General features: G+C 35.0%; 2 protein-coding genes across 3 annotated transcripts in view; one reads left to right on the top strand and one right to left on the bottom strand.

Moving 5' to 3' along the window:
* Positions 1-1,786: 1,786 nt before the first annotated feature.
* LOC125650902 (acid phosphatase type 7-like) lies at positions 1,787-25,897 on the bottom strand. The gene is made up of 12 exons (XM_048879476.2): positions 25,757-25,897; positions 22,182-22,376; positions 19,866-20,048; positions 15,721-15,746; positions 14,120-14,217; positions 12,893-12,961; positions 12,469-12,583; positions 11,320-11,433; positions 9,245-9,373; positions 8,335-8,406; positions 6,980-7,117; positions 1,787-3,599 (listed from the first exon to the last, which is right to left on the bottom strand). Exons 1-12 carry the CDS (start codon positions 25,842-25,844, stop codon positions 3,540-3,542), a joined length of 1,287 nt encoding a protein of 428 aa, XP_048735433.2. The 5' UTR covers positions 25,845-25,897; the 3' UTR covers positions 1,787-3,539.
* LOC125650899 (uncharacterized) overlaps positions 25,856-27,514 on the top strand; it is a 42,419-nt gene continuing 40,760 nt past the window's right edge. Inside the window, exon 1 of one of the 2 annotated variants that reach the window (XM_056139331.1) lies at positions 25,856-26,064. The gene's annotated coding sequence lies outside the window, so the exon portion shown is untranslated. Of the gene's footprint in view, positions 26,283-27,514 lie in introns of both variants that reach the window. The other variant, XM_056139332.1, reaches the window with a different exon arrangement.

The following is a 27,514-nucleotide window of genomic DNA, read 5'->3' as shown; positions in this document are numbered from 1 at the left end:
GGTGGTCGTTCACCTGAGACGGCTCGCACGATCGATCACAGCAGTCGTGTGGTGGTCGTTCACCTGAGACGGCTCACACGATCGATCACAGCAGTCATGTGGTGGTCGTTCACCTGAGACGGCTCGCACGATCGATCACAGCAGTCGTGTGGTGGTCGTTCGATTAGGTTTACAGTTGTGCGGCAGCATCAGTTGTCATCTCGCTCTAAACTCTGCCAAACCCATTCGCCATACCTCCCAAGAAAGGAAAGGGTCATAAGAAGACACAGCTAGAATCAAAACCCAGTGATTTGAAAATTTGACAGATGTTTTTCCAGTACAGGCCAAATACGTCGTTGGAGAAATAAAACTGCGGTGACGGCACCCAGTTGTTGCTGCATCTGTAGTCGAATCAACATAATTTCTAGTATTGTTAGGAAGCTTTCCTAGCCCAATGGTTCTTGAGAAGATTTTTAAATACAAATGATGATGGAGATGGAGAGAATCGACGAGAAACACCTGTGGGTAACCGCCGATGGAGTAACTGTAGATGGTTATAAACCGTAATGTTATACATTATATATATATATATATAATGTTATACATTATATATATATATATATATATATACACACACACTTGATCCAGCGTAGGACGAGTCAGTTCAGATCTGTCTTGACGCTCGATGGGAACAGACCTTTCTATTGCCACATATTACACTCAAAAATTTTAATATGTAGACGTTTTGTTTGTTACATAACTCACTGTTGTTCGTGTCGTTGGTCATTTTTATAGCAATGAACTCTTAAATGAACATAACTGCCCTAAGGCTACGTGAAGAAATATTTAATATACAGCACAGAAAATTTCACTTTATTTGGATACCCACTTCCGTCCCTACCCAGGGTTGAACTCACGACCTGTGGAACCAAATCTCCTAGCAGCATGTAACCAGCGCGCTCTACCGCTCGACCATCTAGGCAAGTCTAAAACATCGTCATCGAAAGCAAGTTATAGGAGATTTGGTTCCGCAGGTCGTGAGTTCAACCCCGGGTAGGGAAAGCCTTGATTTCTGGTAAGTAACATATTTATACTAATTCCTATTGCTACTACTGGGTACTAGTTAATTAAAAGTCTATTCTGCATATTTGCAATATAAACTTCCTATTTGCACTTTCACTAAATGACTGAAAGAATGAATGAATGAGTCAAGTTTATTCCTTATATTGATTAAAGAATTCAGTAAAATGTATTACTACATTGTAAGGTGATATAAATCAGTTTACATCAAAAGTATTTGATGACTTTGTTCAAAATTTTATAGTTTAATTTACGAAATAGTGATTTTACATACCTCATACTTTATTGAATTAAAGAGTCAATCCTGATCTATTGTCCTAGCTGTAATTTTCTGTGGGAAGAAGGGGATGACAATGTTGTTGTTTTATTTGATCAATTACTTTTATGACTATTTACGGGAGAAATGCTATTTTTGCAAAATGATGTATCTTAAGAGTTATCTCCCTTAACTGATAAACGTATCTTGATGGAAATCAGTAAGATTAAATATCCTTTAGCATAGGCTTTGATAGTTAAATTAATATCATATCGTTGTTTTATTATATTTTCAGGGATATATATATATATATATATATATATATATATATTCCCACATATTGTCTATTCCATCACTCAAATAAATATTGAGACATGAACCCTACAGGCATTTCGTCAGTTATTCCTGTTGAAAGAAACTCTGTTACATGTATATAGGACAGAATGCCATTAAAAACGCTTTTAAGAATTGTTTACAATTAAGCACATTTAATTCTGTTGATAAAAACGGCTAAAATTTCTTAATTTTCTGCCTACAAAACTCCACCACTAGTATTCCCGTGTAACAGTTACGTCCTCAATTCCACAGAAGCGCTAGCATGAGACATTTAACTAGAATAGAAATGTAAATATTCATACATGTACTTTATAATTTCATAAATCAATATCACAGTTACTTCATAAGATTTCACCCCCCATAAAATGACTGAAATACATTTATATTGCCAAAAATACATAAAACATCAACCAATCAATCAATCAATCAATCAAAAGATTTCATAAATTGTATATATGTTATACATAGTGTTCCTGGTAAACTATATATGATTAATAATTCTCTATACATCATTTGTAACTGTATGGTAAAAGTACATACTCTTTGCATGGTAACTGTAATTTCACATACACAAACATATGAAAAACATTTTCAAAGTAACTATACATGTACAGGGTAAATAATTAAATTTTGAACAAGAATTCAGATAGGAAAAATATACAGAAAAATATTTCCTCTGTTTTTCGTAAGAAAGTTTTTATCACTTGGAACGTGATCAATTCACCTATCATAGCATACTTTATACAAGTATGTCAAAATATCTTATGCACTAATACTGTCTGTATGAATTATGGTGTTACATCAACAACGTATTAAATTTTTTACAGTATATAGCACATCCTGACACCACACACTGGAATGTACGATACTATGAAGACATGGAAAGAAGATCAAGTACTTCTTTGATGAAACAAGATGTGTTCATGAAACACTGATGGCAGCAAAGTTAAAAATGACCAAGTCTTAAATGTCAATAGGAATACACATTGTGAAAGCCCTAGCACTAACTATTCAAAACTTATGGCCAGTGTTAAAGATTTTGAGGACAGACTATGACTCTGATTGTGGAGGCAAAAAATCATCATTAAACAACAATGCATTAAAAATTCAAGGCCATACATGATATTTTTGCCATTTTATCTACAACTATTTTTTCCTCTTCTCGATATGAAGAGTTCTTGTATGATTTTTGAAATAGGGTTCAAATTTTCATACCATACTTTGTATGTCAGCCTGGGTAGCTCAGTGGTTAGATCACCTAATTAACAATGCAAGGGTCCCGGGTTCAATCTCTGATTGATCCATATATTTTCCTCCCCTTCTTTGCTACAATAACTTAGTAATGTCTACATAGTGTAAAAGTGGTTATTTACGCGGGTTAAGTAAGCGTTTTTCCACATCCAACATTACGTGTGGGGGGAAAATACGCGGAATATATTATATCCAATATTTATAACTATATGTGTGGATGAAATTTAGCGCTTTTTGCGTGACCGCGTAATTAAGTTTAAATTTCCCTCATGCGTAAATAACCACTTTTACAGCATACAATCTTTTGTAATACACAAGAGTAATAACTTGACATTTTTAATTGCCACAACCAGCAACTATCAAAATATGCTCAGTGCAAAACACATCCGATAGTATACCTCAAATTTTTGTTTGTTTGTAGAAACAAGATAGGATGCAAAAAAAACTGTACCAAAAATGTCCCAAAAAATTATATACATGTATTATTGAGAAATGTCATGTATGACCTTAACAGGGTCTATAAGTAGTAAATATTGAACCATGAGTGAGACATTTCATTTTTACTCTTTCTGTGATTCTCCAATATGTTAACCACCATGAGAGTTATCCAGTATGATTGAATAGGCTGGCTAGGACATTAAGCATAGGGTCCATGTTTGTCTTTGATCAGCATAAAACTATCAATAATCTTTCCATCCTGAAAAAAAGAAGATATACCAATATTATGAAGAAAAAAAATATCAGAGGTCAATTGAAATTAAATTTCTTGCTGCATAAAGTAAAGTAATGAGGGTTGCCCATAAAATTTGTGGACAAGTGTCGTTTTACATGACTTTTGGTGATATACGCTTACAAAATTCATACCATGACTGGAACTTGCATAATGTCTTTTTTAAAAGTAGTAGGAAATTCTCCTAAATTTGTTGATTACGGTATACCTGATATTGTCATATCAAATATATCGAGGTGGAGCAGTGCAAAAATCATAGTCAAACACCAAATTGTGGAACCTAGCCAAAACGAGGCCCACAGGCCTTATCTGAGCAATAGTTAAAAGTATAACTAGCCCTATGGGCTATGAAATCTAGAAACAAGGGCTATGAAATCGATACTATTATTCCTGTTCTGCATAGCTAATCTAAATCTTAATTTCAGCAGTAGTATAAAACAAGATGTGTTTTCATAACACAAATGCCCCTGAAAGTGCCCACACTGATGAAACGCTTTACATAATATAATATATGTTATATTAACACTACATGACTATTATGGACACATTCTAGTCAGAACCATAAGGTGGTGAAATTCAGTTTTAATACATTCCTTTCTGCGTGCATTTAGTTTTTATGGGTCGTCCGTCATGTATTAACAAATGAACATTTTCAACCTCTTGATAACTAACATTCCAATTAATTTCAAATTTTATAGGAAGCATCTTTGGGATAAGGGGGTCATAAATTTGTAAATTTCAGGACTCGTGCACTCCTGCCTGGTGCCTTAGGGGCGTAGCAAAAACTGACAAAAATTAACCAATTTTCAAAAATCTTCTCTACAACTGCACATCTGTAAGAAAAATTAAATACATACTAGTCATGTAGAGCAGAAAAGCCTCTACCAACATTGTAAATTTGGTATGAAGCATATTTGAATGCCCCATTCATAGGAAATTAAAAAAATAAATAAATTATGCTCCCCTGGGGCCTTAGGGCCAGGGCAAAAACTGCCAAAAATTACAACTTTTCAAAAAACTTCTTCTCTACAACATGTAGAGCAGGAAGGTCTCTACCAAAATTGTAAATTTCATGATCCTTGGGGTAGGGGTTCTGACCCCAGGGTGGGGCCAAACTTACTATTTAGTGTTTATGTGTAAAACACTTAAATAACATATTTAGTACTATTAAGGCCTCCGTGACCGAGTGGTTAGAGCATCGCGCTCAAAATCACACGGCCTCTCACCTCTGTTGATGCAGGTTCGAATCCTGCTCGCACTGGTAAGTGAGAAAGTTTCCCAGTTTACTTTCGGAAGGTCGGTGGTCTCTTCCCAGGTACATTGTATCTGGGTTCTCTCTTCCACCAATAAAAACTGGGCGCCACCAGATAACTGAAAAATTGTTGAGTGTGGCGGAAAACATCAATCAACCAATCTTCAGTGCTATTGATACTAAATTAAAACTAAATGGATATTTAGAAAGAACAGGTAGTCCTTTACCAAAATTGTCAATTTGATGATCCCAGGGGTAGGGGTTTTGGTATTAGGGTGGGTCCAAAATGGTCAGTTATTAAATGTGTGAATAGACATTTTTAACTTCTTCTTGATAACTAGGGTACAGGTTTAAACTTAAAGTTTGGCCCCACCCTGGAGTCAGAGTCTCTACCCCTGAGATTTATAATTTCAGTAGACGCATTCCTGCTCTACACGACTATGCATTTAGTTTTTCTTACAGGTATGTGGTTTTAAAGAAAAGGATGTTTGAAAATTGGTAAATCTTTGCTCTGCCCCAAAGGCCAAAAAATAATTTTCTGTTGACAAACTTCACTTGAGATTTCAAAATAATACACAACGCTTCAAGATTTATGTACGCTAATGTTTAGTTAACGGCAACATACACACAAACTTTATGATTAATTCATAAAATGTGAGTTGTCGAAAATGCAGAAGTCAAAAGTTAACTTGTGTACTGATTAGACACTTTCAAATTCAAGTCAGAAAATAATACGCAATGCTTTAAGATTTATGTACAACAATGTAAAATAAAATGCCAAAATACACAAAAGGTTAGCTCACCTACAGAGGATTGAAAGTTGCATGTCAAAAGGAAAGCACAAGTCGATAGTTAACTTGTTCATTAATTATTTTGCATTGTTAACTCGCACATAAATTCAGACATAATAATTATTGTATTAATCATTATTCTAAAAAATATTTCATCAATGACCTTGAAACTTTATAGGGTTTTTCCTCATTCAATGTCAAAGAAGTATGCAAACTTTGATCATCGTTAGTTTTATGGTTCTCTTCGAATCTTGCAGACAAGCCTACACATAAATGGACACACAAACATCACGTGGGGATCTGGGTTAGAATAGGTCCTCAGTACCCCTTGCTTGTCATAAGAGGCGACTAAATGCAATGGTCCTTTGGATGAAACCGCAAAAACCTAGGCCCCGTATCAAAGCAGGTGTGGCACGATAAAGATCCCACCCTGCTCAAAGGTTGTAAGCGCGAAGGAAACACCTAAATTTTACAGCCCTTCACTGGCAATGGTGATGTCTCAATATGAGTGAAAAATTCTTGAGCAGGACATTAAACAATATACAATCAACCACACACAAACATTAGTGATACTATATCCCCATCGCAACTAGTTGTGTGAGGAGATAATGTTGAGTAGTTGTGTAATACGCAAGTTCAGAGTTACCCAAAAGTTATTTCCCTTTGTCGAACTCTTTCGCATTTTATGACGTATGGTGGGTACACAATGTATACATTATATCATAGACTGGCATTGTACATAACGATTACGTACGATTAATGTAATAAAAGCGTAACTTTTGTTTATATCAATCACTGGTATGCATATTCTGGCCATATCAAGCATAATTTGTTTGAATAAGATCATCAAATTGGCTATTGAATCATTTTTTGTTTCCTCTTCTACATGAGTGATGCTTTTATCAAAGAAAGATGGCAATTAACAATATTTGTTTGAGCCATTTTGTTATCCAATACTCATAAACTCACTAAAGTTGCCTTTTCCCTGAGATAGGATGGTCTCAGAAACTCTGGATATCATCTTTTAAGAAATAATACAACGATAGTAATTAGCAAATGTACCCACTGTCAACATATTTTACGTCATAATTTACGGAAGAGTTCGACAAAGGGAAATAACTTTTGGGGAACTCGGAACTTCCATATTAGCATGTACACATGTAATAATGAACACAATTTCTTTATTCCATGCACGCTGCCTGGTTTCCAGGACTGATTAACTTTTTATGTAGTCAGCATTGTCCCAGACACATAAGCATTACTAAATCCCTTATGAAGCCATTGTGAGAGGATAGTAAACTAACCTTGTCGTCCGAGACCTGCTCCACATACAAATGAGTAGCGTTGAACACATTCATGCGAGTATAGCCATAATCAGTACTTCTAAAGGCAGACCACGAAGCTGTATTATTGCGGAATGGATCATGATCCTCACTGCATCCCTATTTATAATACAAAATGGTAAAATTAATTTGCACAAACAAGAGGCTCATGGACCACATCGCTCACCGAGTCACCGTGGTCCATACTTCAAGATTTTCCCTTTTTATTCGCATGTAAAAGTTTTATTCCTATTGTGGCCCCAACTTACCCCTGGTGGCCAAGATTTTTACAAACTTGAATCTGCACTATATTAAGTAGGTATGCTACACCAGTGAAATTTGATGTAAATGAAAAGTGGAGGATATGTACAACAATATTTTGAAGTTGAAAATTTTAAAATTTACTTTATTTTGTCAAAAAATACAGTTTTAGTAGAAGGTAATCGGAAATTTTTTTAAAACTCCTGCTGGACTCGAACCTGCGACCTACAGTTCAACAGTCAGTATTCAAACCTACTGAGCTACTCGGCTAGGTATTTTAATGGAAAAGGAAAAGACAAATATTGCTGATATCGATTTTTTTATCCATGTTTTTAAAGGAAGTCAGCCATTATGACGATGTAGAGTACTACCTTAAGAAGCTTTCATGTCAATGTTAACTTTTCTGGCACAGTGGCTCTTGAGAAGAAGATTTTTAAAGATTTTCTCCATGTATTTGTATGTAAAAGTTTGATCCCTTTTTGTGACACCATCCTACACCCAGGGGCCATGATTTTAACAAACTTGAATCTGCACTATGTCAGGAAGATTACATGTAGATTTGTACTTTCCTGGCCCAGTGGTTCTTGAGAAGATTTTCAGAGATTTTCCCTACATATTTGCATGTTAAACTTTGATTCCCTATTATGGACCCACTCTACCCTCGGGGTCATGGTTTTAACAAACTTGAATTTACACTATGTCAAGAAGCTTGCATGTGAATTTCAGCTCTTCTGGCCTACTGGTTTTTGAGAAGGAGATTTTCTCTATTTTTGCATTTTTGTGATTATCTCCCCTTTTAAAGGGGCATGGCCCTTCATTTGAACAAACTTAAAAGCCCTTCACCCAAGAATGCATTTTGTCAAGTTTGGTTGAAATTGGCCCAGTGGTTCTGGAGAAGAAGTCGGAAATGTAAAAAGTTTACAGAAGGACAGATGGACAGACGGACGAACAGACAACGGACAACAGGCAATCAGAAAAGCTCCCTTGAGCTTTCAGCTCAGGTGAGCTAAAAACAATGTCAGTAAGCTTGTAAAAAAGGAATTGTAAAGATTTCTGACAAGGTTATCAATACTTACGGCTGACCCTGTGATGACATGTACTGGTGCCTTTGGGTTTGTGTATGGGGCAGTCAAGCTTCCATTGAACACCTTTAAACATAATATTATAATTATCATTGTGGAAGTAGAAAACTATATTATCGGTATTTTGGTGGAGTACCAATTTTCACATACAACACATTTTTGGTTATATTGGGAAGGACATGATTACAAAGAGCTTTGATATACAAGGAAATAATTTGCTTGGTCAGTTTGAATTTGAGAACAATTTATGACCCAGTTGTAGAATTGAAGCACTCTGAGAAAAATTGGTCTATCCCAATTTTTCCTGAATCTACCCATACCCACAAAATCCATGAAAACTGATGAACCACCATTTAAGTACTGATTTCCCAATATCACAAGAGGAGGGAAGTCTTCTATAAATAGTACTGATTTCCCAGTATCACTGGGGGGGGGGGGGGGAGTCTTCTATAAATAGTACTGATTTCCTAGTATCACAAGAGGAGGGAAGTCTTCTACATATATTACTGAATCCCCAGTATCACAAGAGGAGGGAAGTCTTCTATAAATAGTACTGAATCCCCAGTATCACAAGGGGAGGGAAGTATTCTATAAATAGTACTGAATCCCCAGTATCACAAGGGGAGGGAAGTCTTCTATAAATAGTACTGAATCCTCAGTAACACAAGAGGAGGGAAGTCTTCTATAAATAAGTTTTTAAAAGTCAAATGCTGTGAAGAACTATCCAAAAACTAAAATCACAAAGTGCTGATACACCTAATAAACTTTAAAAACCATGATTAAGGGCAGAAAACCTTAACCATTGTGTATTTATCATCCTCTTAACACCTCAATTAGTGATCAGAGCAAAATGCTACATAATACAATTATAATAATATTTTCATCTACTGACTGTTTTACTTACTTGTCTGTTGTAGACTGGCCAGAGGCGTTCATACGAGTGCTCATGTGCCCAAAACATCAGATCCACTCCATACTTGAACATGACTTTCTCCATACCAAGGACATGGATGAAGGGAATTCCTATACGGATCTAAAAGTTACAAAATACATCACATACATCCTCTTATTATAATTGGTTATACACACCAGATAAAATTAATGCATATATTTATCTTGTATGCATGCATCCTTTGATTTTTAGAAATTTGTCAGATGAAATCTTACTTTAACTGAAAAACAAAATACTCAAAGTCAATTTATGCTCTCTGCATATAGTTAAGATGTACATTCATTCATTTTGTGGTTTTATTAAAGGGAAACAAGAAAAAGAGTGCATTTTTAGTCAATGTAATTAAAATCAAATCCTATGATCCGCTCATTTACTAGCGATAGTCTCTTCTTGCAAAATTTCCCTATTAAACAAGAATTCTGAGAGTAATGCATGACAATACATTGCCCCCTAACAGTTTCAAAATTATTGGACTGCAACAACATTCAAAGTTCATTATTTAGGTTATAGTAAATGGGAAAATTGGGGAACCAGGATAGAAGTGGTTGCAAATCAACTACTATTCAGGTAAAAAGACTAGACCAGGGAAAAAGAAGTCTTGCAAATGGAAGAGAGAATGCAAGAGATTCACTCAGAATTTGAATCTGGACTCTCTTAAATCAAAACAGGTGCTCTTCCAACAAATTTGCCTTACCAATTCACATGTATATGTTCACAATATACATCAAATCAATATATCACATGTATGTTCATATTATACATCAAATCAATACACCACATGTATGTTCACAATATACATCAAATCAATACACCACATGTATGTTCACAATATACATCAAATCAATATATCACATGTATGTTCACAATATACATCAAATCAATACATCACATGTATGTTCACAATATACATCAAATCAATACACCACATGTATGTTCACAATATACATCAAATCAATATATCACATGTATGTTCACAATATACATCAAATCAATACATCACATGTATGTTCACAATATACATCAAACCAATAGACCACATGTATGTTCACAATATACATCAAATCAATATATCACATGTATGTTCACAATATACATCAAACCAATAGACCACATGTATGTTCACAATATACATCAAATCAATATATCACATGTATGTTCACAATATACATCAAACCAATAGACCACATGTGTGTTCACAATATACATCAAATCAATACACCACATGGATGTTCATATTATACATCAAACCAATATATCACATGTATGTTCACAATATACATCAAATCAATACACCACATGTAATATACATCAAATCAATACACCACATGTAATATACATCAAATCAATACACCACATGTATGTTCACAATATACATCAAACCAATATATCACATGTATGTTCACAATATACATCAAACCAATAGACCACATGTATGTTCATATTATACATCAAATCAATACACCACATGTATGTTCACAATATACATCAAATCAATACACCACATGTATGTTCACAATATACATCAAATCAATACACCACATGTATGTTCACAATATACATCAAATCAATACACCACATGTATGTTCACAATATACATCAAATCAATACACCACATGTATGTTCACAATATACATCAAACCAATAGACCACATGTATGTTCATATTATACATCAAATCAATATATCACATGTATGTTCACAATATACATCAAATCAATACACCACATGTATGTTCACAATATACATCAAACCAATATATCACATGTATGTTCACATTATACATCAAACCAATATATCAAACTTGCTTTTCATTGACCCTCTGGGTATCATTATGTTGTGTGTTTACTTTTCTGCATAATTGTTGATGAATTTAAGCACTAACTTTTACATCAAGACATGTACAAGTCTTGATAGAGAGCTTGCTTTTCATGTTTGCACCAGAGGACTACAAATAGTTGACGTACATTGTAAAGAAATTAAGTCCATTGAGTACATGCAGAATATATTAAGGATTTTAAAAAAGCCTACCAATGACTCGTGGTGAGTGCAGTCATCATGGTCGTTATTGGAACAATACATTGGTCTGTGTCCCATTGTAATGATCCAAGGTTGCTTAGCTCTATTTTCTGGCTTGCTGGCTTCCTGAAATACATAAAAATCCATGAAGAATACATGAAACAATTAAGATCTGTGATTATTGTAGATTCCTTATTTTACGCGAGTATTTATTATCGCAAAATGACTCATGGACGTCAAATCGCGTGAACATGAATTCGTGAATGCTCTTTTGAGCTTGAGTTTTTGCATGTAATTTGGCAATATAAAATTAAAAGCGAGTAATTTCATTTCACAAGTGATGTTTCTTGCGAATTTACACGATAATAAATTCCTCGTGTATATTTAGGAATTTACAGTATTGTTACTGCATACAGTACATCCAGACATCTTGCTTGTTTACCCAGTCTTTACCCTGACCCTACACGCCGTCCTGAGGCCAATATTTCACAACTGTACACTTATAAGGATTATTGCAATTTATTTTCACTAATTATACCCTTCCTGTTGTGGAGAGGAAGTGTTTTTAAAGAATTTTCTCTATACATGGATATCAATTTCCCTTCCCATTCCTATGTAAAACTTCACATCTCCTTTGTGGGCCCCACTCCGACCCCAAGGTTTGTGGTTTAAACAAACTAAAATCAATATTACATCAAAATGCATTGCATGTTTCTTTCACAAACTGCATGCAGTCTTCTTGTTCCTTTTAAACATTCAGAAAGTTTTGGAGAACTGTCAGTTCTTTCCAGTAATGTTTCAGATGCTGCTGTGAATGCTGAATGTAAACTTGTTGCCATGATGTATTATCCACAAGGAAAATTTAAGGCTGCAAACCAAAATCTCAATAAACTTAAAAGTCAAACATCAAAAGAGACAACTCTTGTCTAACTTCCATCCTGTGAAGCACCCCTTAATCAGTGCATATTTTGTGTAATGCTTCAAACTCATAAATGGATGAATTCAGTAAACTCAGATACCTAAAATCCCCCGAACGGACAGACAGAAAGACGGACAATGTGATTGCTATAGGGCTCCCGCATTTCATGCAGGGCCCTAATTAAATTTCAGATTTATAATTGCATCACTCCAAGTAAATACACTGAAACATAGAGAACAAACCTGGAGATCTTTTTCTAACCATTCATACATGTGAACTGGCTGCAGAATTCCATAATTGACAAAGAAAAAGTACTCGGTGTTAATGGAAATGATGTGAACAGGTCCCATGTTAAAGCTACAAAAATTCAGGATAATTTATTTACATGTATCAATATTCAATTCATACTATTATTGTAACACAAGAAATTCTAATGTGAGGAAATAATGGTTGGTTCAGGTTGCTTGCAATGCAGACACTATCATTTTGCAATTCTTACATCAAAAGTTCATTAATAGTTATAATTAAATGCTATCTCTTGAAAATGTCAATGGATGGAGAATAAAGGCAGATTTGTAGAAAGAAGGAATCTCTGATATTTGTAAATCTAAACATATTCGATGTGCACAAGAATTGATTAGATCAGTCTGCTGTGAATTTCACTACCTGTAATACATTTCCTTTCCTTCTTCATCACCTGGCATTGTAAATCTGTTCTTGTAGTTTGAAAAGTTACTAAAACAGAAAAATAATCAAATTGAATCCTTTTATGCACACTTTTATGTATATCTTTCTATGTGCTAACAATTAATTGTCTTCCTGCATGGTTCTGCTTCACTACAGAGCTGTATGCATCAAGAATTTCTTTTCTGCATTTAATCGACTCATACATCAGTAGTAACAAGAGGTACTGTGAGCAATGCTCACTAAGAATACCCCCCGCTTACCCCAATCTCCCAAAGGGTGTTGGTAATAGGTATAAACTACCTCTTTTCTGAGTGTAAAAAACAAATGGCATGACAAACCAAACCATATTGCTACTTCGATATCCAGTGCGCGTGACCTTTGACCTTTTGACCCCAAAATCGATAGGGAACATCTTCATCCCATGGGTAGTCCATATGTATGATATGGTGACTGTAGGTGGAAAGGATAACGCTTTAGAGCCCAGAAACCATATTGCTACTTCGATGTCCAGTGCGCTTGACCTTTGATCTTTTGACCCCAAAATCAATAGGGAACATCTTCATCCCATGGGTAGTCCATATGTATGATATGGTGACTGTAGGTGGAAAGGATAACGTTTTAGAGCCCGGAAACCATATTGCTACTTCGATATCCAGTGCGCTTGACCTTTTGACCCCAAAATCGATAGGGAACATCTTCATCCCATGGGTAGTCCATATGTATGATATGGTGACTGTAGGTGGAAAGGATAACGCTTTAGAGCCCGGAAACCATATTGCTACTTTGATGTCCAGTGCGCTTGACCTTTGACCTTTTGACCCCAAAATCGATAGGGAACATCTTCATCCCATGGGTAGTCCATATATATGATATGGTGACGGTAGGTGGAAAGGATAATGCTTTAGAGTCTGGAAACCATTGCGTCTACAGACGGACGGACGGACGGACAGACAGACGGACAACCTGATTCCAGTATACCCCCCCCACACAACTTGTTGCGGGGGGTATAATTACAGATAATTTTTAGAAGGATTATGTGTTCTATAACAGACAAGAAAATGGTCTTTTCCAATGTTCAAATTTCATTTTTAGTTTATCACTCTGTGATTTTTATTTGTCTGCCCATAATGCTTACCAATTTGCAAAAGTTTGATGACAATTTAATACCTATCTAAAAGAAGTTAGAAAAATAATTGGGGTACTGACTACTTATTTTCATGGTTTCCAGGACAAGTCATGTAGGGGACAGTTGAAGCTATTGGTTCAATAGCCCGCATAAAAGCATCACCATTTTTACCATTGTCCTACAAAAAAGTAAAATTATTTAAGTCTACCTAAAACCTTTTACGAGAACGAAAACTTCAATGAAGTAAACAAGGCTCACCTCACACCCTAAATTTTACTATGCCTTAAATTTAATGTGAAGTAAAATAATGCACATTAAATAGCATTCACAATTTAGGCTGTAATGTACAGTAAACTAACACACATTTAATTTCTATGCATTTCAAAATTAACAGGTGTGCGAAATAAAAGAAATGTCATAAATAAATGAAAACTATAATTTTTAGATATGACTGCCGAGTCCATTACTTTTTGTTTGCCATCGACTCCCTGGTCCTGTCAATTCCTCTCTCCTTCAAAACAATACTGAACCATTAAATTATTTTGATTAATATAGGTTGCCTAAAAATGAAGGAATATTTCATACACTAATGTTATAAATTGGGGGGTGGGGGGCGGCACTAGCCTCCTCCTCTGCTCCCTCCTCCCACACAGCTATGCATGTAAAATAATTTCATTTCCTGTGTAGTACCGGTTTGTTAAACGTATTTACTACAATTCAAACTACATATGTATATGCTGTCAAAGATACATGCGCAGATCTAACATTATAAGAAATATAATAAAAGATAAACACCAGGTATTGACATTAACGGTTGTCCGATCGCCCGAGGCAAGTGAAAACCCAGTTTGGACAAGTGAAACTCAATACACGCTTGCCCGATGGGGCAAGTGATATTTTTAGTAGAAAATGTGATTATTATAATAATTGTGTTAAGCTTGATGAATATAAAATATTAGAAAGTAAAACCCAACTTCATATAGTGTTGTTTTCTTTACCGAATCGTCAGATTATAGCAAAGGCCCATTATAGTAGATCATACTGTATCATCAATTGACAGAGAGAGATAATTAAGATAATTATAGAATTACTGGTTGACAGGCTTATTAGAGTCTAAAATAGTTCGGACAACTAAGTTTTTCATTCGGACGTAAAACTTCTGAGTTTATTTGCCCGAAGGGCAAGTGAGATTGAAAGTTAATGTCTATCCCTGAACACTGAGAATAAATGAAAGCACATACTATAGCAATTTTCTTATATACTTGTTTATCCTATAGGTTCCACAGAAATCACTTGCAAATTCCTCAGACAATCACCATTCAATCAAGGCAATTATTTCTTCATGGGCTCATGCAGTTGACATCTCGTGATGTCTCTTTCGCCATTAATGTGACTATTGTAATGACATAATTTACAAGGATAATGCGACCCACAGTCTACTGCATGTATGTAGACGTCATATGGTACAAAATTCATGCATATATTGGCAAGTTTAGTTCAAATTGGCCCTGACTGGTTCTGGAGAAGAAGTCAAAAATATGTCATGATTATGAACAGACAGATGGACGCCAGACAACAGGTGATCAGAACTGAGGTTATAAAAAATGTAGCTCAAGTAAGCTAATAAAATAATAAAAAGTTCAGAAGGTGTTTTAATTAGAATTTACTTTAAATAACTTACCGAGTCCATGTCATATGCAAAATCCCCTGTTAAAAGAAACACAAAATCTGTGATTCATGTGAATCTAAAAGTACTGAAGTGAACTGAGGATATATGTGACCCAGCTTTATAAATGTGGATTTCTGATTTATTAGAGTAGTAATATACTAGTATACCAAATATTTCATTTATCTAGACAGATAAATAATAATTGTGATGCAAGCACTTTATGAGGTCATATTTGAATATTTACATTTCCAATGCTTTTGTCATGACAGCCATTTCCTCATTAATGCATTGCAATTGTGAGCAATGCGTGTGAGAATCTTGATAAATGTAGCACATCTATTTTAACAGCTGGGAATTTTGACAGAAATTGAGAGTATAGAATTAAATATAAGAAATAGACTTTTATTTGTCAAAAGACATGAGGGTATATTATAATATTGAACAAGCTGGAGCACTTCCAAGTCTGCAACTGTTAATGTAAATGTTAATTAAAATTCTTCATTTTTGAAAGTAATTGGGAAATATCAATTTTCACAGATTATGATCATGCAGTCTAATTGTTCATCAATCTTCATTACTGTATGTACTTGCTCAGGAAGTCCATTAGGATATTAATAATAGAAATTTTTCAGTGTATGCCATCAAGGTACTAACCAGGGCGTGAAGGTGCCAAAATTCAATCATGCTTTTGATTTTAAGGCGCAGACCACAAGGGAATTGAGTCATAATTAAATCTTTTCAATTCATCTCAGATAGCTATAGCTATGTCAGGAAGCTTTTATGTAAATGTAAACTTCTCTGGCCCAATGGTTCTTGAGAAGAAGATTTTTAAAAGATTTTCCCTCTATATTTGTATGTAAAACTTTGATCACCCTATCGTGGCCCCATCCTACCCCCGAGGACCATGGTGTTAACAAACTTGAATCTGCATTATGTCAGGAAGCTTTTATGTAAATGTAAATTTCTCTGGCCCATTGGTTCTTGAGAAGAAGATTTTTAAAGATTTCCCCTTTATATTTGTAAGTAAAAACTTTGATCCCTTATTGTGGCCCCATCATACTCCTGGGGGCCATGATTTTTATAAACTTGAATCTGTACTAAATCAGGAAACTTTCATGTAAATATAAACTTTTCTGGCTTGGCGGTTCTTGAGAAGAATATTTTTAAAGATTTCTCCTAATATTTTTATGTAAAACTTCGATACCCTATTGTGGCCCATCCTACCCCCAGGGGCCATGATCTAAACAAACTTGAATTTACTTTATACCAGGAAAATATCCACTCTTATGGCTCAGAGGTTCTTGCTTGTAAAACTTTGATTCCCTATTGTGGCCCCAACCTACCCCTGGGGGTCATGATTTCAACAAACCTGAATTTGCACTATGTCAAGCATTCATGTAAATTTCAGTTATTCTGGCCCAGTCGTTCTTGAGAAGATTCTTAAATGACCCCCACCCTATTTTTGCATTTTTGTGATTATCTCCTTTTCATTTGAACAAACTTGAATCCCCTTCACCCAAGAATGATTCTGACCAAGTTTGGTTGAAATTGGACCATTGGTTCTGGAGAAGAAGTCAAAAGTATGAAAAGTTAACAGACAGACAACAGACAATGGGTGCATGATCAGAAAAGCTAAAAAAAAAAAAAAAAAAAAGAGCTAAAAACCTAATGGAATGGACTAATATTGAATGCAACTGTGTCAATTCTAAATTTAGAAAAATAAAGCTTTTAACACTGCAATTCAAGCATACAATCTATACCCAAAATGTTGTGGTTTGATAAATAAATTGGCAAAATCAGAGGCTAAAATGAGTTTATTAGAAGGTCATTTTGCAACATAAATGCAGGATTTTGTTTCTAGACTTTGAAAATTTTCCACAGTAGACCCCCTCCCCTGCCACCATCCTGCACTGCCCTCACCCCTTGTTGCTTTGTGACTGGGCCAACTGCCTCTAACAGCTGGACTAGCTACTGACCTAGCAGGACTAGTTAATTACAGTATCTACTAGTCTTTTGGACTACATGTACAGTGTACTATGATGAAAAAGTTAGTGCTGAACACATAAAATTTTCACCTACATATAATGGCTACCATATGCTTTAACCATAACTATTTTCAGGCATTTGCAATGTTGAACATGGTACATGTATGTGCAAAAACAAATAATTATAACAATTATGTGTACCTTGGCTACAAAAGCAGAAATCTGAATTTGTCTGTTCTGGTTCATTAGTTCTTAAGAAGATTTTCTAAACATTCCACCTTATCTCCCATTGGAAGATATGTCATGGTCCCTTATTTAAACAAGTTTGAATCAGGGCTTTCAACAAATTTAAAAGTAGGAGGCTGAAATGAAAAAGTAGAAGGCGATCCAATGCGAACGGCACAGTCGTATCGCACGCCAAGCCATGCTCGGCGCCCTTACGGCCGGGGGTCTGGGGGCCGCTCAAAGCCCCCAGAAGCTCTGGGGTAAATGACGCAAAATCCTGCATTCTGGCGGTTTCCTGGCACTTAAATGCAGCTTTGAAATTGTCATTTTATTGCCTGAAATTTTTACTTTTGCCATGAACTTATTGTTTCATATGTGAAATTTTCTGTTCATGCAAAGACTTAAAAAATTCAACATTGCAAAGTACTAAACCATTAAGAGTAAGCAGATTAAAGTAAAATGTAAGAAGAATATATATCACAACCAACACCAGTTTTATATAATAAAGCATCAATATGTATTATATTTATAGTTGTTCTAATTACCTGTATTGTCAGCTTTCGTTTCCTTGTTTAACGGATACATTGTATGTTATAAAAAAAAGTTTACATGTATCTAATCATTTTTTTTTTATTGAATTGCAAATAAGAGTTGCACTCCCAATATTTTAAGAATATTCTTCACCATTAACACAACTCTATATTTCTATTTTCATTTGGTCCCTTAAAGTCTGTTAACTGACACTGGGAGTAATATTTTTCTCCAAGACTGACATGAAACCCATTGGGACCTTTTGCTTTTGCTCACCCCAATATTTTTTAAAATATGTGGTAGTATCGGTCTATATTATCTCCATTTCATTATTTCCTACTTACTTGTCTATGTAAATTCCTATCTTCGTATTCGAGTTGTTTATTTCATGAAATAGGAAGAGAGTTATCTTTTATTTTCAAACGTATTTTATTACAAAACTTCTCATTGGTTACTTCTAGATTTATTATCAAATTACATTACAGGTAACTTTTACTTTCATTCTTTTGTTAAGAATAGTATTTAAACCCGAGCACAACCGTGATCGGGGCTTCTGCTGAGCCATTCCTTGCAACAAGGTAAATATCAGGAGTTGCCTCACCCTGTATTTTTGATTATTGTTTCTTTATTTTTCCTATTTAGTTATATTTTTCTATCAAGCCACATTCATTCCCCGGGATTATTATTTTGGTATTTATCATACAATTGTTTATTAAAGGTTTAAAACTTTATTTATTTATTATTTTATTGCTAGCCTCACTCTAGGCGGACTCAAAACTTACCTGGAAAAATCTAAAGAGTTGAATATTTTATATAACACCTATCATCATTAAAAAAAACCACAACGCGAAGTAAAAAGAACGTATCAATAGTAGTGGCAGAATGTCCAACTACTACAAATAAAACCCAAACAATCTTTATTACAAATTAATAAGTAACATTTAAATGATCTATAATTTTATTTTTCTACAAATTCAAGTTAACAGCTACAGATTTGTTGGTAACATAGCGAATTTGTGCTGAAAAATTCTACTTTCGTGTTTATTTAATATTTAATACCACGTGGGCATTTGCAAATTAAAAAGAATAGCAAGTCTGAAATCCTTCCTGATTAAATTCTGTTTTCGCTTTAAAATTGTTGATTGATATTATACTTGTGTCACTTTCACTTCTGGCCTTTTTAAAGCCGAAACTGAACAGGGTATAATAACTGTATTTGTTCTCTTCATTCCGTCAACATCATTGATTTTTACGTTCAGTGGTTCTGGAGAAGTTGAAAAGTTAACACTGCTGCAATTTTCATCAGAGCTCACTTAAATTCTGTAAGTGTATGTGATCAAAATAGAGCCATGCAATTTAAAGTGATGACATGTTAGAACAAATCAAGAGAGCTATATTGGTTTTCACGAGACTTACCTACATGTAGAATGGCATCATACATATTATTTTGAATGTCTTTAAGAAGTCGTGGCAAAGACTGTGCATTGGTACTTCCCATGTCTCCAAATAGGGCCATACGAACTCCAATATCTGTACCACTGGGGAGGGCTTTGAAGGCAAATAGTTTGCTAAATGTTTTCCCATTTCCACATTGATACACTTGAAAAACAAAATCATTTCATCAGCATCAATACAGCTTTGTCAGAAGATTTAACGTCTACAATTCTTAGCATTAGATATCATGATAGGAAAAGCTTTAAATTTAAATCTATTTTTTAAAAAAAAAAATGTTTAATCTGGGACATTTAACAAGAGGCCCACAGGCCTTATCGGTCACCTGAGTACTAGTGAAAAAGTATTACTACTCCCAAGGGCTATGAAATTTAGAAGAAAAAAATTCCTGTTCTGAATATCTAAGCTGCATTCTAATGTTCAACATTAGTATAAAACAAGATGTGTAAAATTACCATTTTTTGTACATACTTTTCTGCTATTCCTAAGTATGCATTTAGATTTTATACAGTATCAGCAAACTTACAGATAAATACTGTACTATACTAAGTTTGGCCCCACCCTGGGGTCAGATTCCCTACCCCGGGGATCATCAAATTTACAATTTTGGTAAAGAACTACATGTACCTGCTATGTCCATTTAGTTTCAATTTAGTATCAATAACACTAAAGAAGATGTTATCTAAGTGTTTTACACATAAAAACTACATAGTAGGTTTGGCCCCACCCTGGGGTCAGAACCCCTACCCTGGGGATCATGAAATTTACAATATTGGTGGAGGCTTTCCTGCTCTACATCACTAGGCATTTGGTTTTTCTTAAACATGTGTGGTTGTAGAGAAGAAGATTTTTGAAAATTGGTAAATTTCAAGCGTTCAATGTGTTGCAATTCAACACACTACCAAAGCTGCGAAAAATGATATACAAAGCATATATCGACCCCTTCAATAATTGTTATAGAAATAAATGATAATAATCAAAGCTAATAATTCAAGTGTTGCTGTGAATAATTGGTGCTCCATCTGTAAAAGCAATGTTTTGGAGACATTAGTAACATTATATAAATATTGCATGTAGTTGAGGGTAACATTATATAAATATTGCATGTAGTGGAGGGTAACATGATATAAATATTGTATGTAGTTGAGGGTAACATGATATAAATATTGCATGTAATTGAGGGTAACATTATATAAATATTGCATGTATAGTTGAGGGTGATATTATACACATATAAGAGTAACATTATATAGATATAAATTACATGTAATTGAGGGTATTATAAAAATTCTCACCCAGGGAAAACTATTTCAAATGAGGCTGCATGCACTATTTACATACTGTCATACAACCACAACTGAGGCCATATTTAAAAGAATGTTTGTTTCCCCTCCCCCGGGTCTGACTTTTGAAACAGACCAGGCAGGCAGGTGTGCTTTTCTTTTGTTGAAAAGTTTCGTTGGAAATACCCATGAAAAAGCAACTCAGAGCACCGATAGTCATTTTCAATACTGTACATCAGAAGAAGAGTATGCCATGTATTGGTCGAGCTTGTCTTTATGTTGGTCACTGGATTGACATGTCTGCTGGCATTTATAATTCATATTCTTGGACATCTTAGAGTGAATGCACTTGGTGGATGCAATATTTTGGTTTACTTTATGAATACCTACATAGAAACATTACATCTTTTCAAAGAAAACATTGAAAACAAAAACATTTATTCTTGACTTAGTAGAAACAGATGTACTTAATAACATATCAGAAATGTACTTATTAAAAAATAACTTATTTGTTCATGAAAATCTGGCTTGAAAGTCACGTCGTTTGTTAGCTTGTCCGACACAGTGAGAGAGACCTCGTCTAACTTATCTATGTTGTGATCATCATCTGCGGTTAAATCCTTCAGCACGTCGTTCCAGGTACAACTTTTAGAGTAATTACTGTAAAGTCAATTTACCACAATCGGAACCACTTTTGATGTTTGTTTGTATTTTATTCTTACAGTAGATGACAAAGCGATCTTCGTGTCGCCCATCTTTGAAATCTTCTGACAACATTGAAACTTCGAGAGATAAATCCCGGCGACTTCCAAAAATAGCAAAAGTAAAATTTGGAACGGACACAATTTTTGTTCTAGAAATAAAAAAAAAAAATTGCGCAAATTTTTTGGTAAAAATTTTTTTTGACCCGGCCGGGGGAGGAGAAACAAACATATTTTTATTTTTAGCCTGAGTAAATATTATTCTGCATCTTATTAATTTCATTGCTTGAACTTACTGTGGTTCTTGCCAGGTTGCAGATTAGACAACAGAACCCTATGTATGTACTGAGTATGCTGCTCAGGACCCCCGTCCACAAACTTTGTTGTAGTTCCTCGAGCCCGCTGGGAGAGGCTGTTCACTCCGTACAGACAGGTGGCATTTTGAGTTACATTCATGGTGCTCCATGTTACGTACATCTGTGTTGAATCCCCTGCAGTTAAAAATGCTTCGTTTATATATATATACACAATTAAAACACCATGGTTTTTTAATTCCATTCAGTCATCTCTCAACTGCATCATTGATCAATATAGCATGCATTTTATTACATCAGATGCAGTTACATGACTTTATAACATAGTATCTTTAATGTAAGTACATCTATGGCAACTGTTAAAGCAAGCTAAGATAGTGAAACTGAGGCAATATACCGGTACTCGATACGTGAAAATGCATGGGAACTATATGTGAAATATAGAATCTTTATATTCAAGTCGCAAAACATATGCATGGCTGTTCAGTGGCTGGCAGTGAGTATTGGGACTGAGATCAAGGAACCTTTGAATTACATTTACTACAATACTACCATGGCACTGTGCAAAAGGGTCAAGCCATTAGACCGTTCAACAGACAGTACTTTAATAACAGCCCACTCAACAGACAGTACATTACCAGCCCATTCAACAGACAGTACATTACCAGCCCATTCAACAGACAGTACATTACCAGCCCATTCAACAGACAGTACATTAACAGCCCATTCAACAGACAGTACATTACCAGCCCATTCAACAGACAGTATATTAACAGCCCATTCAACAGACAGTACATCAACAGCCAATTCAACAGACAGTACATTACCAGCCCATCATTCAACAGACAGTACATTACCACTCACATTACACCCTTTTCCATTTGAAAAGACAAAGCCATCATAACTCTAATATAGATAAACTTCCATATACATCTGCATGAACACACACTTCAAAACAACTGTAGCAGTAACAGTGTTGTAATAGCCAGCAGTGGACATCAACCCCACAAAAGAATTATAGGAACTTCTGGAATGAGTCCAATGCTTTACAATTTAGGTAAAGGATTAATTTTAACCCATGCTGCCTGACATACATCACCACTCATATTGTATTACACACTGCTTATTTCAGCGGATGCAAATTTTTGTCATGTATTTCCAAAAAAAAGGTACACATATTTTTTGCAATTCTAAATTTTATGCAATTTAAGATTATGAATAAAATTTTTAGATGACACTCAATATTGCACGGATTCGTTCTTTCATCAATGATGACGCCTGCAAGACACTTGTATGTTCTCTTGTGTTATCACGCTTAGACTATGGAAATGCACTATTTAAAGGGCTACCCCAAACAGATCTGAGCAGGCTACAGACAATCCAAAACTCAGCAGCTCGACTTGTTGCCCGGGTCAGGAAGCATGACCATATATCACCGGTGCTTGTGTCCTTGCACTGGCTTCCAGTTGATTCCCGTGTTGAATACAAGATTTTACTACACACATACAAGGCACTAAACGGATTGGCACCGGCCTACATTAGCGACCTCATCACGTGTACGAACCAAAACGATCTCTGCATTCATGCAATTCACGATTGCTAGAAAAACCCAGCGTTCGTACAAAGACCTATGGAGATCGAAGGTTTGATGTAACAGCTGCCACACTATATATGGAGCAGTTTACCGATAGACATCCGTTCGTGTGGCACTGTCAAAAGTTTTAAGACAAACCTCAAAACATATCTTTTTAGGAAATCTTATAACCATATTTTGTAATATATTTTTTTTTTAAAGTAAAGGCTGGTTTGTCGCATGAACTCGTAATGTTTAAATTGTTTTATTTTATTTGGATGTTATATTTTATGCTCTGATAAATCTTATCATGTTTTACATTTTACATTGTTAAAGCGCTTAGAGTAATTACAAATTATATAATGCACTATATAAATGCCGCACATTATTATTATTCTTATTATTTTAAATATCTGAGTTCCAGAATGTACCAGACAAGTAATTTTAGATGACATTCGATATCTGAGTTCCAGAATGTACCAGAAACCTAATTTTAGATGACACTCGATATCTGGTTCCAGAACGTACCAGACACCTAATTGCTAAGAATTATAATAAGTCGTATAATCTTATTGATTACAGCACTAACTAATGATACATGACATTATGGCAGGTAGACAAAATTATATATAGTGATGCCACCGATGTCATTTTATACTGTCATCATATATTGCGTTCGAGATTGCGGTTCAGGGTTCAGGGAACGGCGATCTCGAACACACTCCTAGTGTACATGATAAAGTGGTGGATCTAATATCAAGGAGAGATTTTTATGATACAGGTACCTTGCTGGTGCTGGTAAAGGGATTTTTTATGGGGCTGTAGAGGGCCGAAATTCAGCCCCATTCCCAATGCTGAAAACCAGGTATTTTCCCCAAAATGATGTCTAAAAATTCCCAAATGATGGATGCTTTGATGAGAATATGCCATGAGGGGCCATCCAACCTCAGTGCCACTCTGTTGCAAAAAAAATTGTGACAGTTTTTTCTCTGCCAAAGACCGGAAATTAAAGCTTGTTTAAGCCAGCCACATTGGTAATAAAATATCAAATGGTTACCTTTTTGTTTGTTTTTCCTATTTTTTGGATGAGCTCATGAAACAAATTTCCCAATTTCGATCAAATATCGTTATTTTTCCTAAACTTGAAGGTCTTGGCCCCTGGATTCAAGGGATAAAAAAATCCCTGTGATACAACCTGATTCTGGGTGATCGTTTGGATGTCACAAGTGTGAGTACAGTGTAAATGTCAAATACCAAGAATTGTACACTTTCAATTTTAAAGGGGCATGGACACGATTTGAGTTGAAAATTTTCAAATTCTATTTTTTCATTTCTATTGTTTACAATGCTCTAAAGTATTTCTAATGGTCAAGCAAAATTTGAGTATCAGTTGTTGAGTTATAAGTGAGATATACAGCACTTGCAATTCTTTGTTATGTAAACAAGGCTTGTGCTATGTTTTTGTTTACATTAGACTGTTTGATAGAAAAGAGTGTGTTTAAAACAAAATGAAATGTGCTAAACACTAGAAATTATTTAATTATGTTAAGAATTCACTCATAATTTGAAAAAACCTGCTTTAAACTAAGCTTTTACTAGTTTATTTAACCTATGTAAACAAAAACATGGCCTTGCATGAGCCTTGCTTACATAATAAGGACTGTGACCTCTGTATCTCCCATGTACCTTGACTACTGACATTCAAATCTTTACTGATCATTAGTAATACCTTAGTTAAGCATTCTAAACATTAAAAATCAAAAAATAAAATTTGAAAATTTTCAGCTCAAATTGTGTCCAAAAATGCTTTTTCAGTTTTTGACATACATGAAGGTCCCCAAGCGCAAACATCTGTGCAAGTCGGTAAAATAGCTAGTATATAGCTAATGTTATTTGTTGATTATGTATATCCGATTTAGAAAATAAAATTATAAAGAAATTATACTCGTCGATTTTAGGAAGAAATAATTCAGAATTTACTTACTTCCATAGGAGAGGTGGACTTGCTCTGGAACGGCTTCACCGGAATATGCCACTCCAATGAACATTAAAATTGCCAAATATTGATACATGTTATTACTGAGAAAACAATTTACGTATTAAATAAATGATATCATAACTAACATGAACTTTGTCAAGCTTATGTCATGTGATTAATCAATTCCAATCGGGATCGGGATCTCTACCCTATATTGGGTATTCCGAATTACTCGCATTTCGTGATTCTCGGTATTTTACATTCACGCTGTACTAACACGTGTGACATCCAAAACAATCATCAGTACTGGCAAGGTAAACTATACAAAGTTCTGTACAATACGCTGATAGTTATACCGTTTGAGTGAGTGCTGCTACTTATGTATGATGTAATGTTCAGGATTTTGGCATAAGTGAGCTGCAGCTAAGTCATTCCGTTTTCAGTTTAACGACAGAATATTGAACATTCTATCTAATCTATCTACTGTGAACTGTCCATTCCAATACATGTAGTGTGATGTACGGAGTATTGGGTAAATCAATATTGTTTACATTGAACCTTATCAAAACCCTGGTATAATACAGTTATCTTCAACACGGTGCAAATAATATGTAGTATTTATTACAGCATTATAATAAATATACAGTATATTCGGAGTTCTTCTCCTGAGGGAGGCTCACCTCATTAGGTTTCTATAGTCTCGGTAAAATATCATCACTGTCACTGGTATTAAACTGATGATAGTAACGATCGTTACTATCATCCCAAGATGGCGGAAGGAAATTCCGGAAAGACCACGTTCACTTATAGCTATTTGTATTGTTTATTTGCGAATGATATGTAGGTAAGAAATATCATACACTAGCAACAATTACGATCAGGTGTTATTTTATCTTTTATACGGCTCATATGAACAGAAAATTCGTCGTTGAAAAAACAGCGAGGATGATAGTAACGGAAGTTTTACGTTACTATCATCATTCATTTCCGTTACTAGCATTCATCCCAGACAACTGGAGGGAGCGCCCTTGGATAAGGGCTCCCTCCCACAATCTCCTGTACGGTCTGCTGTACCTGAGTTGGTTGAGGTAGCAACAACCACGCTCGCTAGGTGGCGCGTCATGTTCTATTTTTATTTCTACAGGAAAAGTGGGACGAGGTTCCACCCTATTTTTTACGGGCTAGTATGGATAAACCTAGAGCCTACGAATGATGCGAAGTTGATCGTTCGGATCTAAAATAGCTATATTTAGCGTATCTCATGTGATTAGGCATATTCCAGAAAATCCCTTTGAATTGAAGCGATTTAGCAGAGCGAGTATATGTAAACATTTACTTAATGGTGAAATACGCAACAAAGAGTGACATATTAATACATTTTATGCATGAATAAATTATACTGAGGTCAAACATAGACGATAATTGCCCGTGTTCATATAGACTAAGTATTGATTGATTTAGATATCCAAGGAAAGATAACTCCCATTATTAACGTACTCACAACGTACCGGTGGTATACAATAATACAATGTTTATTAATTTCTGAATGATGAGTGAATCTTTATTTTCATCAGAATCTTTTCCATAACACTCGCAGACCAGGTCCCCATACCCCTACCAGTGTCAATCTGTGACTGATAGCAGTGCGGTATTTAATTTGATATAGTCTAGAGGAAATTCGAAATATGGTACTGACATTTCTTCCTCACTGAATTAGCTGGATTTTTAACGTTTAAAGAAATGTGGGGTATGGACCGGGGGGTT

The sequence above is a fragment of the Ostrea edulis genome, chromosome 5, assembly GCF_947568905.1.
Source record: "Ostrea edulis chromosome 5, xbOstEdul1.1, whole genome shotgun sequence".
In the NCBI taxonomy this organism is placed as follows: domain Eukaryota; kingdom Metazoa; phylum Mollusca; class Bivalvia; order Ostreida; family Ostreidae; genus Ostrea; species Ostrea edulis.
Note: the sequence above shows the minus strand (reverse complement) of the source record. Positions and strands in the feature narration are given on the sequence as shown.

What these genes read in the sequence shown, in the direction of transcription:
- LOC125650902 (XM_048879476.2), bottom strand. Translation starts at nt 25,844, where the DNA reads ATGTATCAATATTTGGCAATTTTAATGTTCATTGGAGTGGCATATTCC. An exon ending in GGAAACCATGAAAATAAGTA is followed by an intron (nt 12,962 to 14,119) that starts GTCAGTACCCCA and finishes TTTCTGTTTTAG; the next exon opens with TAACTTTTCAAACTACAAGA. An exon ending in ATGTCATCACAGGGTCAGCC is followed by an intron (nt 7,118 to 8,334) that starts GTAAGTATTGAT and finishes TATTATAAATAG; the next exon opens with GGATGCAGTGAGGATCATGA.